At 42.6% G+C, this 14,396-nt stretch overlaps 1 protein-coding gene across 16 annotated transcripts in view; it reads right to left on the bottom strand.

Annotated features, from left to right (window-relative positions):
- Nucleotides 1-14,396, bottom strand: part of DAB2IP (DAB2 interacting protein) — a 1,276,993-nt gene that overhangs the window by 135,450 nt on the left and 1,127,147 nt on the right. For all 16 annotated transcript variants that reach the window (XM_069241673.1, XM_069241675.1, XM_069241667.1 and 13 more), the window contains one exon: nt 3,879-4,023. In XM_069241673.1, coding sequence (XP_069097774.1) covers nt 3,879-4,023 — 145 coding nt within the window. The remainder of the gene's footprint in view (nt 1-3,878; nt 4,024-14,396) is intronic.

Here is a 14,396-nt window from a genome sequence, read left to right as displayed (position 1 = left end):
GTTTTGTGCACATTTCGGCGTTGCAGGACTTAGTATGTGCTAAAACATAGCATGAAATGCATGTTTTACTTAATTTCATTTATATAATTATGTATAATTTCCACGAAATTTGATGTAATTACACAAAAGCAAATATGTGAATTTTGCACACCCTCCCATTCCAACATGCAGATGCAGTCATCTACAGAAACCTAATGCCCCTCAGCCACCACTTAGGACCTGACTTAGAGTTGGGCCGATCGATTACTCCATAACAAACATGACAATCTCCATAGGCTATTATTGGATTGCAATACGACGGACGGGATATCTGTCACGTTTGTGATGGAGTAACCCCTTTCCGCCAAACTCAAAATCAGGCGCTTAGTCTTTATTTTCTGGTACCTGCGTGCAGACTCTCTACTGATTTCTCCATATAGAGGCTGAAAACCCCTAGGACTGACCCATGATGGGCAATAAGAGGTGCAACAGCAGGGGGTAATTCTAGATAACTATTGTGGAACCCTATGTCCTAGCCTGGAGAAGGTATGTCATGACAGCTTTAATGCAGAATTTAAAGGCAATATGATACTTTCTATATGAAAAATATTGCCACATTTAGAAATCTGAACAGTACCTCAAAAGATTAGATGAAACAGTCTTTCAGCCCTTTTTCATGACTGATCTGATTTGACGAGTGAGGTGTGATGGGGGGAGAGCCATGTCATTGTTATGAAGCACCTTATGTGTTATCTGGAGGATACAGCTCATTTAGCCTTGGTTATATTCCTACTTCAAACTGGTAGTCCCCACGAGGCTCAACACTAGTCTTCTGAGAAAAGAAGGCACATTGTTTGCCCACAAATGAAAGCTATGTTGTCTTATTTGCATTTTTATAGCATGCTTTTATCACATGAATTGCACCAATCGCCTTAGAAGTCTGGGTGTCCTTTCTTTAGGGTCTTGGGATGTTTATTGTCCACACGGAGTTCCGCTGATAACATTGTGTTTTGTTAATGAAGATTACATTATTCTATTGTTTTAACAATTGGTTATTAGAATATTGGAATGTTGGTAGCACCAATGAAGACAATGAAGTAGCTTAACCTCGCAACCCCGCTGGCAGCAGGCCCAACCACACAAGTGGCACAGCATTTGTATTGGCAGAAGTGGGACAATGCTGTGGTGGTAGGAATTTTGTGGATTCCTGCGGATTCCGGAAGTTTCCTTCACAGAAATGTGAGGGAAAATGTATGTTTTTAGTCAACATTTGAGGTTTGCAGGACAATGTGGGCAAGAAAATGCTGTGGGATGGATGCAAAGTACACTACCTTGGACTCCCCTAGAAGTCTAGTTTTCAGAACGGTCGGGTCTCGTAGGTTTTTCCAGGTTGCGCCCTACCCAAGGCCAAAAAGTGCAGATGTTCAGTTTTGCAAGTGGGATGATACTGGGAGTTAGCCAAACTCTCCTGGCCTAATTTGTAGAAAAAAACACCCAACAAAAGCAAATAACCTCTTGCTTGCCAATCGGGTGAAATATTTGAGTCTGCAAGGAAGCAGAAAGAATGTTTTCCTATTTTTGAGGGGGTGGGGGCACAGCCATGCCCATGCTGGGCAGAGCCCACTCCTACAAAACAAAGTAATCCCTGGTCCCTGGTGTCTAGTTAGGTTTGTGCCCCACCGGGACTCTCCCCTTTCCAATGATACCTATCCCTTCTTCCTAGGTGCTCAGGGGGCTGAGACAGCCCCCCGAGCACCTACGCAATGAAAGTGAAATGACGAAATGAAAGCCAAACATAGCCTCAGGAGCTGGGAAAACTCTTTCTCAGCTCCCGAGGCTGTTTTTAATAAAAACAAACCCCTCTGCTGTAAAAACTACGGTTCCGTCCTCAGCACACGAGCACCGGTGAGCATGACAGAACTGTTCGATCGAGTGCACCAAAGGGGTTGAAGCCAACTAGGACCGCCACTGCTTATCTTTCTGTTTCTCCCTGTTCATTTTTGAAAGTTGGAATGTTCTAGTGGGATTAGAGCTCTTTTGCCTTTGGCTATAAGTCCTGCCTCTCTGTCCTGTAACATTTGAAGAAGGCCTTTACCCACTGTTGTAGCACTGAACAGCGAGCCACGATGTGATAACATTGGTTAATGTGAAAAATAAAATGATGGTGAGGTTTTGACAAGTGCCGAAGCCCAATAAAGTTAGGCCGATGGAGGCCACCAAGAAACAACTTTATCATCTACCTGTTTTAAATAGAGTTTTAACTAACCAGTTGTTGGGAACACAGGTACATGGCTGACCAAAAGCTAAAAATAACTTTGCTTCTTATTTATGTTTTATTTTAGGTATTTTATATACGTGCATCTCGCACCAAGGAGCTTCAGGGCACCTTACAGAGATATGTATGTTGCGTGCGCAGCATCTGAAACAGGCGGAGATCAACACCGGATAGTAATGTGGGATGTCAAACTGTAACTGGATTTCAGAAGCCCCAATGTGATGGGGCAGGGTCCATTAATTGGCAGGACAAGAAAACACACCATACAGGACTTTTTGTCCCTAACACCTATTTGCAAATTGACGCATAATAAGATAACATAAATTATGGTAATCTTCTACATTAATGGGGGCATTAGTTAGCTGCCCACATTTTTTACAGCTAAAGTGATCTAGAGTAAATTTCTTTGAGAGCAACCTTTTCCAATCAAGGAAGAGGGATCTCTTTTTTTGTCTTCAAATTTGACATTTTTAAAAGGATTTAAGGTAGACTCCAACATATTCTCAATACTGGCTGTAACTAGGAGTTCTCAATCTATGTCACGGTGACATTGAAAATCAGGACATCAAGTCATGCTTTTTGTGATGGTTGAAGGACCAGGCAGCGCGTGGTGCTGGTAGCACCGTGGCACATGCATCCATGTGGTGCTATTCTTTGATATTTGTTGGAAAAAATGTTGTTTTCATTGGACCATCACTGATGGTCAAGCAATGGAAATGTAATGAGCCTCAGTGCAGTTTTTTTCATCCAAAAGGATCAGAATGTGATCAGTTATCCACCAAACGTGGTTTTGTGTATTCCCAACCAATATTAAGTATAACTATGAAGATGCTGCAAACGATTGTATAGACTCTTGAACCCACAACTCTGCAAGAATATCACTGTCTCCCACCTAGCTTCTATTCATCCCCTCTTAATCATCCCTACCAGAGGAAGACACATTGTTAGCTTGCAGAGAAACTCCACCACACATTCACGCTATTTGGAGCACATTAGTGGTCAGTGAGGATGTCCACAGTGATGGACAAGGAGGAAACCCTTCTCCAGATCCTCTCTCCCGAATCTGGAATGACCAACCCTTGCACCTGAGGTTACTTTCTCCCAGTAGCGGAGGAAAGAACTAAATATTTATTTTTTGACATACCTTCTGTCTCACCTACCTACACACCTCCCAACTCCACCACCCAGCCACATCATGCATGACGTAAAATGTATGTCCTAGGTATAAAAAACAAGCATCCCACTTTAAATCAGCCCTCGCGATGCACAAGAAAGCCCTTGCAATGTAAAGAGGTCCAATGCCATCTGCTTCTTGGTGTGGCTGCATGAATACTCTTGAGAATTAAATACAAAATATTCTTATGATCTACACAGTTCTCCCTGTTATTTTCATCTCTTCCTGCTTCTCTATCCTGTTGGGTCCATTATATTAAACTTAATGAAACATGTGAATGCCAAACTTTAAATACACCAACTGTGCAACCTTCTACTAGAGTTCCGCAAAGAATGCCCCAAAGACGTGCGGTCTTTGCCCAGGGCTTCAATACAATAAATATTCTGGCAGTGATAGCTTATTCCATACACAGCATAAAGCAGAAATAATGAGGGTTCATTGAATACTCACCAGTAGGAGTTGATGATCTTACAAAACGCCAGCTCGCAGCACATTTTTAAGTTGCTCTGATGCTCAACCAGGTCAGATGTTGAGCACTTGCCAGGATCCACCTCACAGTTCTCGTCCGACTCATACAAGGCTTTGATGAATTCACCTGCACAAGAGAGCACAGGCACAGTGCATCAGAGACTATGGTGCAAACTGAGGGGCATTGGAATTTCAGACCAAGGAAGCACATAAAACCCCATGAGTGCTCTGCTAATCCTGATAAGGCCTATAATAGGTCTTAACAGCCCACGGGCTTCAAAATCAACTATAAATGTGAAGATACTGAATATTTCACTACATTTCAACTTAATGCAGCCAAGATCTACAGATAAAACACTAGAGAGAAATGTGGAATAACATGGGGAACTGGGATCAGAATTACAATTTCTCCTGTAATTATTATTACTAAGAGATCCATCAGGGTCCAATTTGTAATCTCTCTTAACTTTGACCTCCGGGTTGCGGATGTCCTAAGTATTGGTAACTGTGAGGAGCCGGCTTGATGGAACAGGCACAGAGACACTTGTAATCAGCTCCTGGGTCATTTCACACATATGAGGGCAGCAATGTATTATGGTCTAGTGGCTAAGATGCTGAAACAGTTGACATAAGCGAGACGATTCAAAGTGCCGCTGCCGCCATGAGCGTGAGCGCAAAGGAGAGATAAAAAAAGGAAAAAGAAGTTCGCTCGCAGTTAAACATAAATCATGCAATTATCCATGTAACAGGGTTGATGGCCAAGGTGGTAACAAAACCGCCCCAAGGAGGGAAAAACGTAAAGCATTTACCAATGGCCATTCTTGCTGCCCTTAGGCCCAGTACTGTGCCAGCATTTCACGGTTAGACCTGGAATGTTGCTCTTAAGGGCATACATTGCAAACAGTAGCCTTCATAAGATCTTTTTCTGAGTGTTTCGCATTTAAAGGTACCTTTTTACAGACTTGGATTTAGAAGGTAGAATTACTAGCAGAAACAGGCTGATATGTGTCTTGCTATGACACAGCGCCATGAATGCATGCCTACAAGGCACTCTATGGAAGCCCAGGAGACGCATCCAAAGGGGAGTCGCTCCCCTGGCTAAGAGCCTGCAGATGAAAAAAAAATCAATAGTTCGCTATCGTTTTATTTTACATCTGCTGGCTCAGCTAGCAGTGCAGGGAGGGCGGGGCTGGGCCAGGGGAGAGAGGGGAGAGGGGGAGTGAAGTGCACTAAGTGCGCATGTGTGTTTGGCCGCCATCTTAGGCCAGCCACACACATATGTGCACTTAGGTTTCTCCAACCCAGCTGTATTGAATAGCTGGGCTGGAGAAGCTGCACAGATGCCAGTGCACTGTCTGAGCGGCAGTCCAAGCCACTCAGACCAATCCAGATGCTGCTTTCATGCTAGATTTAGCATGAGAGCAGCACCAGGATTGCTGGAGAGCCTATGCTGGTGTCCCTGTAAATGTTGGGACACCATCAAGAGCAGGCAGAGGCGCCGCCGGCGGGAACGGTAAGTGGATTTTTTTTTTTATTATGATTTGTTTTCCACCGTCCCCGTCGTCCCCACCTGCCCCACCCTTGACGTTGGCAGTGGCCACCTGAGGCCCCCGAGACTGGACGGTAACCTTCACCTAAAATATAATAGGTTGTACAAGACATAGTTGGAACAGAGATCCTAAAAAGCCCCCTGAATATCAACAGCACTTTAAACACTTCTGCGCCACCTTCACCTCAAAAACCTGACAATCAGTGAAGCGTGCAGCAAACCCAAAACATCTTCGTTATGTCAAATCACGCCATTCAGTCTACCAGCCCCCTTCTCTGCTCCCTCGACTTCTGCAAGGATTTTCAGAACCCCAGGAAAATGGCAATTGGCCATCTAAGTGCTGCTGCTCACCTATCAACAAAACTATTTTTGGACATTTGTTGCAATCTAGTGCCTCCTTGTGGGGGCACCATAAAGAAGCTGCCTACGGCAACCTTAATGTTCTGCTTCCCAGTGGAACAGCTGGTGTGTCATGGATCCTCATGCATGGAAGGAAATGGGCCCCATGGCTTCTGTCTGAAGTGTGAAATACAGCAATAATCAGGGTTCAGTGGGTCCCTCAGCCCTCCGAACCCATCTACTGGACCCGCTGCACCATTGAAAGCTACGCCCCTGATACCTCCCCCAAGTCGCTGACCCAAGTAATGCAAATATAGATGGAAATCAAAGCAAGAAGTCTGCCAACAGAACCAGGGGAAGCAGCTGTAGATGCGCCCCCTAGAGCGGATCTTTTGCTACAACATAAAAGCGCAGATACACCCAGATGCCTTCTGGTGGTGGTCAGGTCTGGCATGTGACAAACATCAAATTGCTTTTAACACATCACAGATAAGATCAAAATTCTCAGTAGAGCAAACAGAGTTACTGGTAATGGGAAGCTTGTCAATCAGTGTTTTCCCTTCACTTTGTTAAAAAGGCCACAAACATGGACATTAGGTTTGGCACAGACCTATCCTGTATATCTTGGGAAAGGATATCAGTCACATGCGCGAAACCGATAAAACCCAATCCCCAGATGAATTTAGTCAGAGGGCTGTTCCTCCCAAGATAGGACTTTCGCACATGCTTTTACAGAGGTCTACACAAACTCTTGATTCAAAATCTGTAGAATAGATGCCAAGGTGTGCCTAAACCTGAAAAATCTGGAACATGTATCACCAGCCTTGAGAATACTCCACCGCCTTTTGGCAAATGAACGCAAATAAATTCAACATTAATTTTACCTGAGGAATTCCAAGGCAGGCGTTTAAATTAGGAGCAAGCACTGGTCCCTCTTTACACACCCACTTGAAGCTGGTACTCTAGTAAATGTCTTTTGATATGCTCTAAGAGGGAACAGTTAAGTGATTCTAAATTGTCCTTATGTAGTTCCATTAAGTTTAGGTTCTTTCTATCTCATTAGCTATCCGTCATGAAGATTGGTACTGTAGGGACGTAAATGAGTGATAATGTACCTATGATTGAATATCAGTGAAGAGGTGTAGACAAGTAATTGGTAAATAGCGAATGTATATACAAAAGGAGATGCAGCCCACAGAAATTTGAGAGGACCTGGTGGACCGCAGCCGCCATTGACCTAAAGATGGACAGCTATGCAATGGTCATCCTGTATGCATCACACTGCGAGACTGACAAGAATACCAGACGATGACATGATATTGAAGCCAAATGATGCCTAAAGCCATCACCCACCTAGGGGCAGGGTGGGGGTGCTGAATAGCCAGTCAATATTAGAAACTACAAATGACTGATTCACTGCATTGTTTTACCTGAGGGGCAACCCAAATAAAACATAAAACTACAGAAACACATAAAGAGGCCATTATTGTGTCGAGTCCCACTTTCTGGAACACATTGGCTGAGAAAAAGAGTAATCCATTCAGGGGGAGGTTGACGAACAGACAATCCTTTGGATTTAAGCATGACAGAAGACATTATACCCATAAAATAATTGCACAAAAAATGACTACAAGCTCAAACTAATTTTCTTTTCCAGTAGTCATCCTGATCATTGGGCTTTGTTCCAGCTCCCCTGGACCTATGCATTAGATGACCTCTGGCCTTGGAACCCTATCTGTCATGCTTTAGCCAGCGTCTTCTTTGCTTTATACGCAGTTATTATTTTCTCCCCTTAGTCAAGGACTTCTTCTCCTCCTTACTATGAAAGCACTGAAATAAGGAAGGAGTCTATTCCCAAACTACGCTTTGCAGAAATTCGATAGCAGTGCAATTCTTCTACTTGTGCTACAAAATGCTACCCACAAACCATCCTGCAGAGACCTCTGCTGCTCCTATCTTCTCTATGTGGAGTTCTCCGCCACGGTAGTGGAGGTCTCTGCGCACATACGTATACACGTTAGTAATTAATATGGGAGGTATATGTAGGAGTGGCTGCGTAATGGGGGTACCTACTACCAATGGGAGCGGCTCAGGAAGGGCTAGGGAGAGGTTTAAGGAGAAGTGAGAAGGGGTTTAGGGAGGGATATGCAAATACAAACACCCACTTACAAAAAGGGTAAGCCATTACCATCCACAATTTGCACTTCTAAAGTTACTACAGCGAAAAAGGACCCAAAACAATTCTAAATGTACTCCAGCTCAGACCTGGAGTAAGTCCATCAGCACACATTGCCACTCACAGGTACTGCATCATAATCTTATAAAAAATATTAGATATGGGGACTTAAAAGAAGACCCAGAAAGCGTACATAATAAACCTGGATATACACACACACCTATATATATATATTTCATATACATAGAGGTATTTTAAAAGGAAAAAGTTATATTCATGTTTAAATGATTATTGTAGTTAAATAAATTAATAGTTCATTTAAATAAATATTGTTAAGATTTTTATAAAAATGTAACTAATTTAAATTACTTAAAATAAGTTTTAACAATATTTACAAAAAAATTATTGCACATGAAATGATAGGGTGAGATTTTGATTTTTTTTATAAATAATAGGAATTAAATGAGTATATTTTATTTATTTAATTATCTATAAAACATTTCATTTAATGAGTCAAAGTGCTGTAACTTTTTTTTTAATTGTATGTTAAGAATAATTTAAGTTCATATAAATTTTTTTACATTCAAATATTTTTAATTCTTTTAGGCAATTATTAAACCTTGGTATTTTCCCTCCATTTTAGCAGAGAGAGATCTCTGCCTTTATGGTGGAGACCTCCGCCTTTTTGTGATGAAAAATACTATTATTAAAGCTACACTCGTAAATCCTGTTCTAGAAGTCGGCACTCCAGGTTTGAGTGTCTTGATGAAATGAAGTCTGCAATTAGTAGTACATTTATACTTTGAAATGAATGCATAAAAGTGTAGAGCTACTACTCGGTGCAGTAGTAAGGCTAGATATGAGTACATCTATAGGTGTAAACTTACATTTGTAAATAGGGCCTGAAGTGTGGAAGATCATATATTACTCCATGTTACTGTAGAACCACTAAAGGCTAATTGCCACCTTATTAGCACCAGTAAACAATACTTTGCAAAGCCATTAGGTCTTGGTAATATGTACCCATGCATGCAGGGTTTGGCTGGCCTATAGGCAGGGCCACTGGAATTATGTGGCAGGAGAGGGCCCAATTATGTGGCAGTGTTGAGTAAATTATGAAGCAATAAAAGCTAAATGATGCAACAATATGCCACATTATGTAATAGTATAACTTCATTCTTTCTGCATATTTAAACTTGGTAACACTGTATGGACATTGGTTGCACCCCAATTAGTACTAGTTTAGCATCCACGTATACCAATAAGTAATAGAAAAGTGACCAGTCCAGCTTTGCAAAGGGCCTTCCACTGCACGGTAACACATGTTGCTGCATTTGTTTTGTAACTTTTAAACCGTTTGAGCTAGAAACAAAATTCTTTTGTTAAAATCAGCAGATTATGTGGCAGAAGATGGCTTATGAAGAAAATGCTGCAAATCTGTAATTATTCAAAAATCGCCGTGGCCCCACATTCGCATAGTTCCAGTGGCCCTGGCTATAGGGCAATCGGGCAGTGCCTGGTTTGACAGGGCAGTGTGTGTGCTGTTTTTTTGCCTGTTTGTGGACCTGTTTTTATGGCCAGGTGGGTCCTTTTTTACTGCTGATTTCCCCATTACTAACACATTGCCTTCAGAAAACAAATGCATGCGGTCTCCCATGCCTAGCAACATACCTATTCAGCATGTTTTTACAATGGCATTATTGGCAAATGTGGGCCTCTTTTTTGGCTGTATGGACCACTAATGGGGCACTTTACTTTTATTTTGGTGCCTTTTTTGTGTCACAGTACAACCCTGCATGCACGTAAACACAGGCATTCACAAATCTTGTTTAAATGTGTTGCATGTACACGATTAAGCCTGCTATGTTGGCTTTGTCAGTTCTGGGAAAAAAATAGCAAAAAAAGGAATACTTTCTGAGTAGAATACATAGAGGAGATAAAGACATGATTGTGGTAAACAGTGTGATGATCGAGTGTGATGATTCTTTCCAGATGTTAAAACAGTCCCCACGTGCATTTCAAATAAAGCACATTCTGGAATGCAGAAAGATACAGCAAAGAGCCAACAGCATGAGATGAAAGAGCCATGAGAGAGTCAATCTCCTTTGGGTGGAGGATCAGCACACTCCATGTAAAGACTGAAGTACTAGCTACAACACATCTGGCAGGCACCTGGGCTGTCAGGCCACATCTAAAAGGGTGTGCCTACCCCAAGTCACGCATTGTGTGGTGCCTGATGACACAGGTTGGGCATTTAAGGCACAGACATTTGATAGAAGTAGTTACTTTTCAGAAGCCAGTCAGTGCTTAAGTGACTGATTAATGCCATTAAGAACTTTGGTATGTATTAAACACAAATTGGACTACATACAGAATCGATATTTGAAAGGGGCGTGTATGGGCCATCCAAATACCAATTCGGATTGAGATGTATTTATGTTTTGCGACTGAAATCAGGTTAACAACTACACAAAGGTAAACCATTGGCAAAAGGAAAGGGGTCTGCAGGGGGCCCTGGGCCCCTTATCCTTTGTCAGTGTTGACGGTCCCATGTACCACTGACAACTCTTTAAAAAGTTTGTTAAACTTTTTTTTTTTTTTAAACATCAAGTTTTTCTTCAAGAAAAACAGAATGCATTACAAAAATGATTGCATTATTTAAAAGCATTCACAGACAAAGTGGTTTCCTGACCCCAGAAGGCCACCATCCCTGCGATGGCTGTCGATCATAGTGGGTCGGAAGTTGCAACCTACCTCATTAATATTCATGAAGTACTTTGAATTGCGACCAAGTATGATTTGGTATTTGTTGATAGGACAGTTTGCAAAGTACTGTGCTGGCCATAAAAATGCTGGTGTCAAATTGACACCAGTATGTGCAACTAGTGCTTAGTACATCTGACCCTACATGAAGAAAAGAATATTCAAATTTGAATAATATTATTTTTCCCAGTAGGGGAGCAGAATCAGCCACAGTCTTGTGAAAGTACACCTTAGCTATTGCTTCAAGATGGATCTCATAATTAAGTGCCTTTCCAGAAAAATACTTGTTTCTAGGCACGCTTCTTGAGGACTGTGGACATTAGGGGTGTTCCAGGGTAGCAGTATGTACTGGAGCTGGTCCTCTGATACTCCTAGTACTTCCATTTCTATCCCTGGCCTCAGGTGTCATGAAGGTAGTCACAGCACAAGAAAGTAAGCAGTAGTCTAAGCATTAGGACAGTTGAGCACTTAAAACTTTGCATTCAGAAAACTCAGCACATTCATGGTTTTATGGGCTATTTATATGTAAGTGTGACCAATAATCAATTGGGGGTAAAGTTTAAATGTTGCTAATTTTAGACTTTTTTTTGATCAACTGAAATGGAAATGTTTATGTATTCATATATGCAGTGCTTAATTTGTAAATAAACACCTGCTGGTGCCCAAAGCTTTCCTTTTAAACAAGTGGCTGATACAATTAAATGTGCGAGCACTGAATACTGAGGCAGCATAATCCTAAAGTTACCTCAGGCCTCTTTTATCCACTTACAGCCACTCACTGCCCCCTCAGCTCACTCTTGCAGCTTTCTCCATTTGTGACACTTTCTCATTTTTCTCTTCCTCCGTCTTTCCCATATGCGTCTTTTGCTCACAGTAAATGCTTGTAGCCGAAAAATGAGTGCCGGCCTAAAAAATAAGTGCTGGTGCCCCGCACCGGAAACCACCAGCTCAAATTAAGCACTGCCTATATGTTTGGTAAACCTCATCTTTGACCCAAGTAAAAAATTGTGTGATGTCACTAAAACCACCCTTGGTATTTTGACGGATCGACTTCCAGACTGAGGACACGTCTGCTAATGATTTTTCTACAGGTCATGTTAGAGCAGACGGTCTTGGAATTGTGTTTACTGGTCATAAATGATGATCTGAAAGTCTAAAACTCGAGAGACTCGAAAATAAGTTTGAAATTACAGATCTGATAATCAAGGATAAAGATTCGAGCTGGGTGTGGGAACTTGGGCTGGACACGGCAGACAAAAGTAGCCCTGGTAAAAGTGCTCAAACCAGCCCCTCTGCCATCGTCTCTTTGAAAAATGTCTCTTTCTAGCCATTCTGTCTCTCTCTCCTTCGATCCTCCCTCCTACCTCACTGATTGGATACTCTCTACCTTCCCCCCTCGCCCTCTCGAAGCCTCCCTTTGGTCGCTGTAGTTAACCTTGGAGAGTCGGGAAAGTGACAGAAGCATCAGGAGTTGAAAGCTTACCATGGGTTTTCCAAACCGGCCTGGAGGGCTCCAGCCCACTGGGGAAATGCCTGGTGGAATAAAGACCTGTCCAGCCCTGGCAGAAACCATGAAGGGTGCTTAGGGAGCCTAGGCGTCGGAGGGGAAATATCCAGTCATCATACAGTGTATGAAAAAAGAACCTTCTCTCTATAGATGTATTCAAACCCTGCGTTGTCCAGAGCCGCAACACAACATAAAGTGCAGATTTGTGTGTGTTGCTTCAAGCAAGCACAGGAATTCAAAACAAAGTGATTTTAGAAGAACATCGATCTCAGTTCTTTCACCACATACTGAATTTCTGAGTGACTTCTGCAGGCATCTCCTACTAGCTGATAAAATAAAAGATAGGCCGGGCCCAGGGAAACACTGATCCAGAGAGGAGTTTAGGCTACCTTTTGCATTGCTGTTATTACACATCCTGGCTGTATGTCCAGTTATTCTTAAAACAGCCTAGGTGTAAACCCAAAGATTTCCTTTACTCACGGGTACATCTGACTGGATTAAAATCTGAGTAGGGATGGTCACAAGATGTTATCTCTCAGGCATTTCATCACAAATCTACCTGTCAACATGTTTCAGCCACTCAGTGGATCCCTCTGTCCTTCGTCAGGGCAGTCCAGATAACCCACACGTCAGTCACTAATGCACCTCACAAAGTTCATGAACAGTAAGAATATGTCTTACCTCTAAGGTTATCGTTGTCACCCTACACTCTTAGAGGTTTTTACCAAAGGAGCACACTAGAGAGGAACCTCTTCTATAGTCACACATTCATCAAGGTACAGGCTCCTGCTCTGAACCTATCTTGTGCCTCCAGTGCCGCTTTGCTGGTGTGACTGCCCTGACAAAGGCCCGAGACCCTCCTTTGAAGGATCCAATGAGTGGCCAAAACATGTTGTCAAGTAGATTTGTGATGATGCCAGCCAGGTACCCATGAGTAAAGGAAATCTTTGTGTTTACACCTAGCAGCATCATGATTAGAAAGCCTACAGCGCATGTGTGTTTGGCCGACCCTAGACGGTCGGCCAAACACGCATGCGCTCTGTGGGGGAGTGCTGAGCACTACCCCTCGGTGCACGTCACCCGTGGCCCGCCCCTTTTAAAGAAAACAATAATAAACATGGTTTGGTTTCTTTAAAAGGTTTAGCAGCTGTCGCTGCTGGCGGGGTGCGACACTCCTCCGCCCATACGGATGAGCCGCCACTGGCTGGCACACGTATACGTAATGGATCTCAGGGAACCCTCTGGTTGGAATCTTATGTGAGTTGAGATATAACACATGTACATCTTGTCAGCCCTTTCCCCTGAAGCCTCCTAGGTGAATACTTTACATTGAGACTCTGTGAGGAAGACGAAGGACAGTGAGAGATGGGCACAAGGAACTAATGTAAGTGACATGTAGGAATAAGGGTGAGTATAAGGTTAGATGTACGATAAGATTCAAGGAAGAGTACAAGTGATAGACTGGTCAAGAGCAACAGCTAAATGTTGAGTTGTATTCCTATTTTCTGAGATACAATTTCCCCCAATTTTATAATATTTTGCCGAAATCTGTATGTAAACTGCACCATTTAGATGCACAGTAAACAAACACTGGCAAATACAATAGGTTGAGGATGTATAATATGAATACCGAGCTGTTGGCTTGGACATTGTTTGTCTGTAAAGCACTGCTTGAAAAACGTAAAAGAAAAAAACATTCTGCAGGAAAAAACAAACACATCTCTTATATCTCAAAAGCTTAGTACTCAGGGAACAAAAAGAATATGAAAAAGAAAAATGGGGTGTCAAAATGTAAAGGGAAACACTTTGCAAAGCCTAATTCACTTTCCACAGGACTTGGCCATTTGCTCTTGAGGAGTGGCCCAGAAAGCAGATTTATTGGCTTCCAAGATACCAGTTAAGTGAGTGCGAAGAGGACTCTTTGTGTGTTAGAGCTTGTACTTTCACACATGTGGCATGCAGGAGAGAAAATAAAGTCTGCCTTTCAGCCACACCCCAGCAATAATATACATTTTGATGTGTTTTTAGAGACAAGTCTGAGGGATAGGGAGCAGCACAGCGGCGGTGGGGGATCACGGGGAGGTCTGAGAGGAGGGGTGTATTTTAGTGGTAAGGCAACCCCAGATGGATAGAGCTCGCAAACACATGCACTCTCATGGAGTTCTG

Source organism: Pleurodeles waltl, chromosome 6, assembly GCF_031143425.1.
Source record: "Pleurodeles waltl isolate 20211129_DDA chromosome 6, aPleWal1.hap1.20221129, whole genome shotgun sequence".
Taxonomy (NCBI): Eukaryota; Metazoa; Chordata; class Amphibia; order Caudata; family Salamandridae; genus Pleurodeles; species Pleurodeles waltl.
Note: the sequence above shows the minus strand (reverse complement) of the source record. Positions and strands in the feature narration are given on the sequence as shown.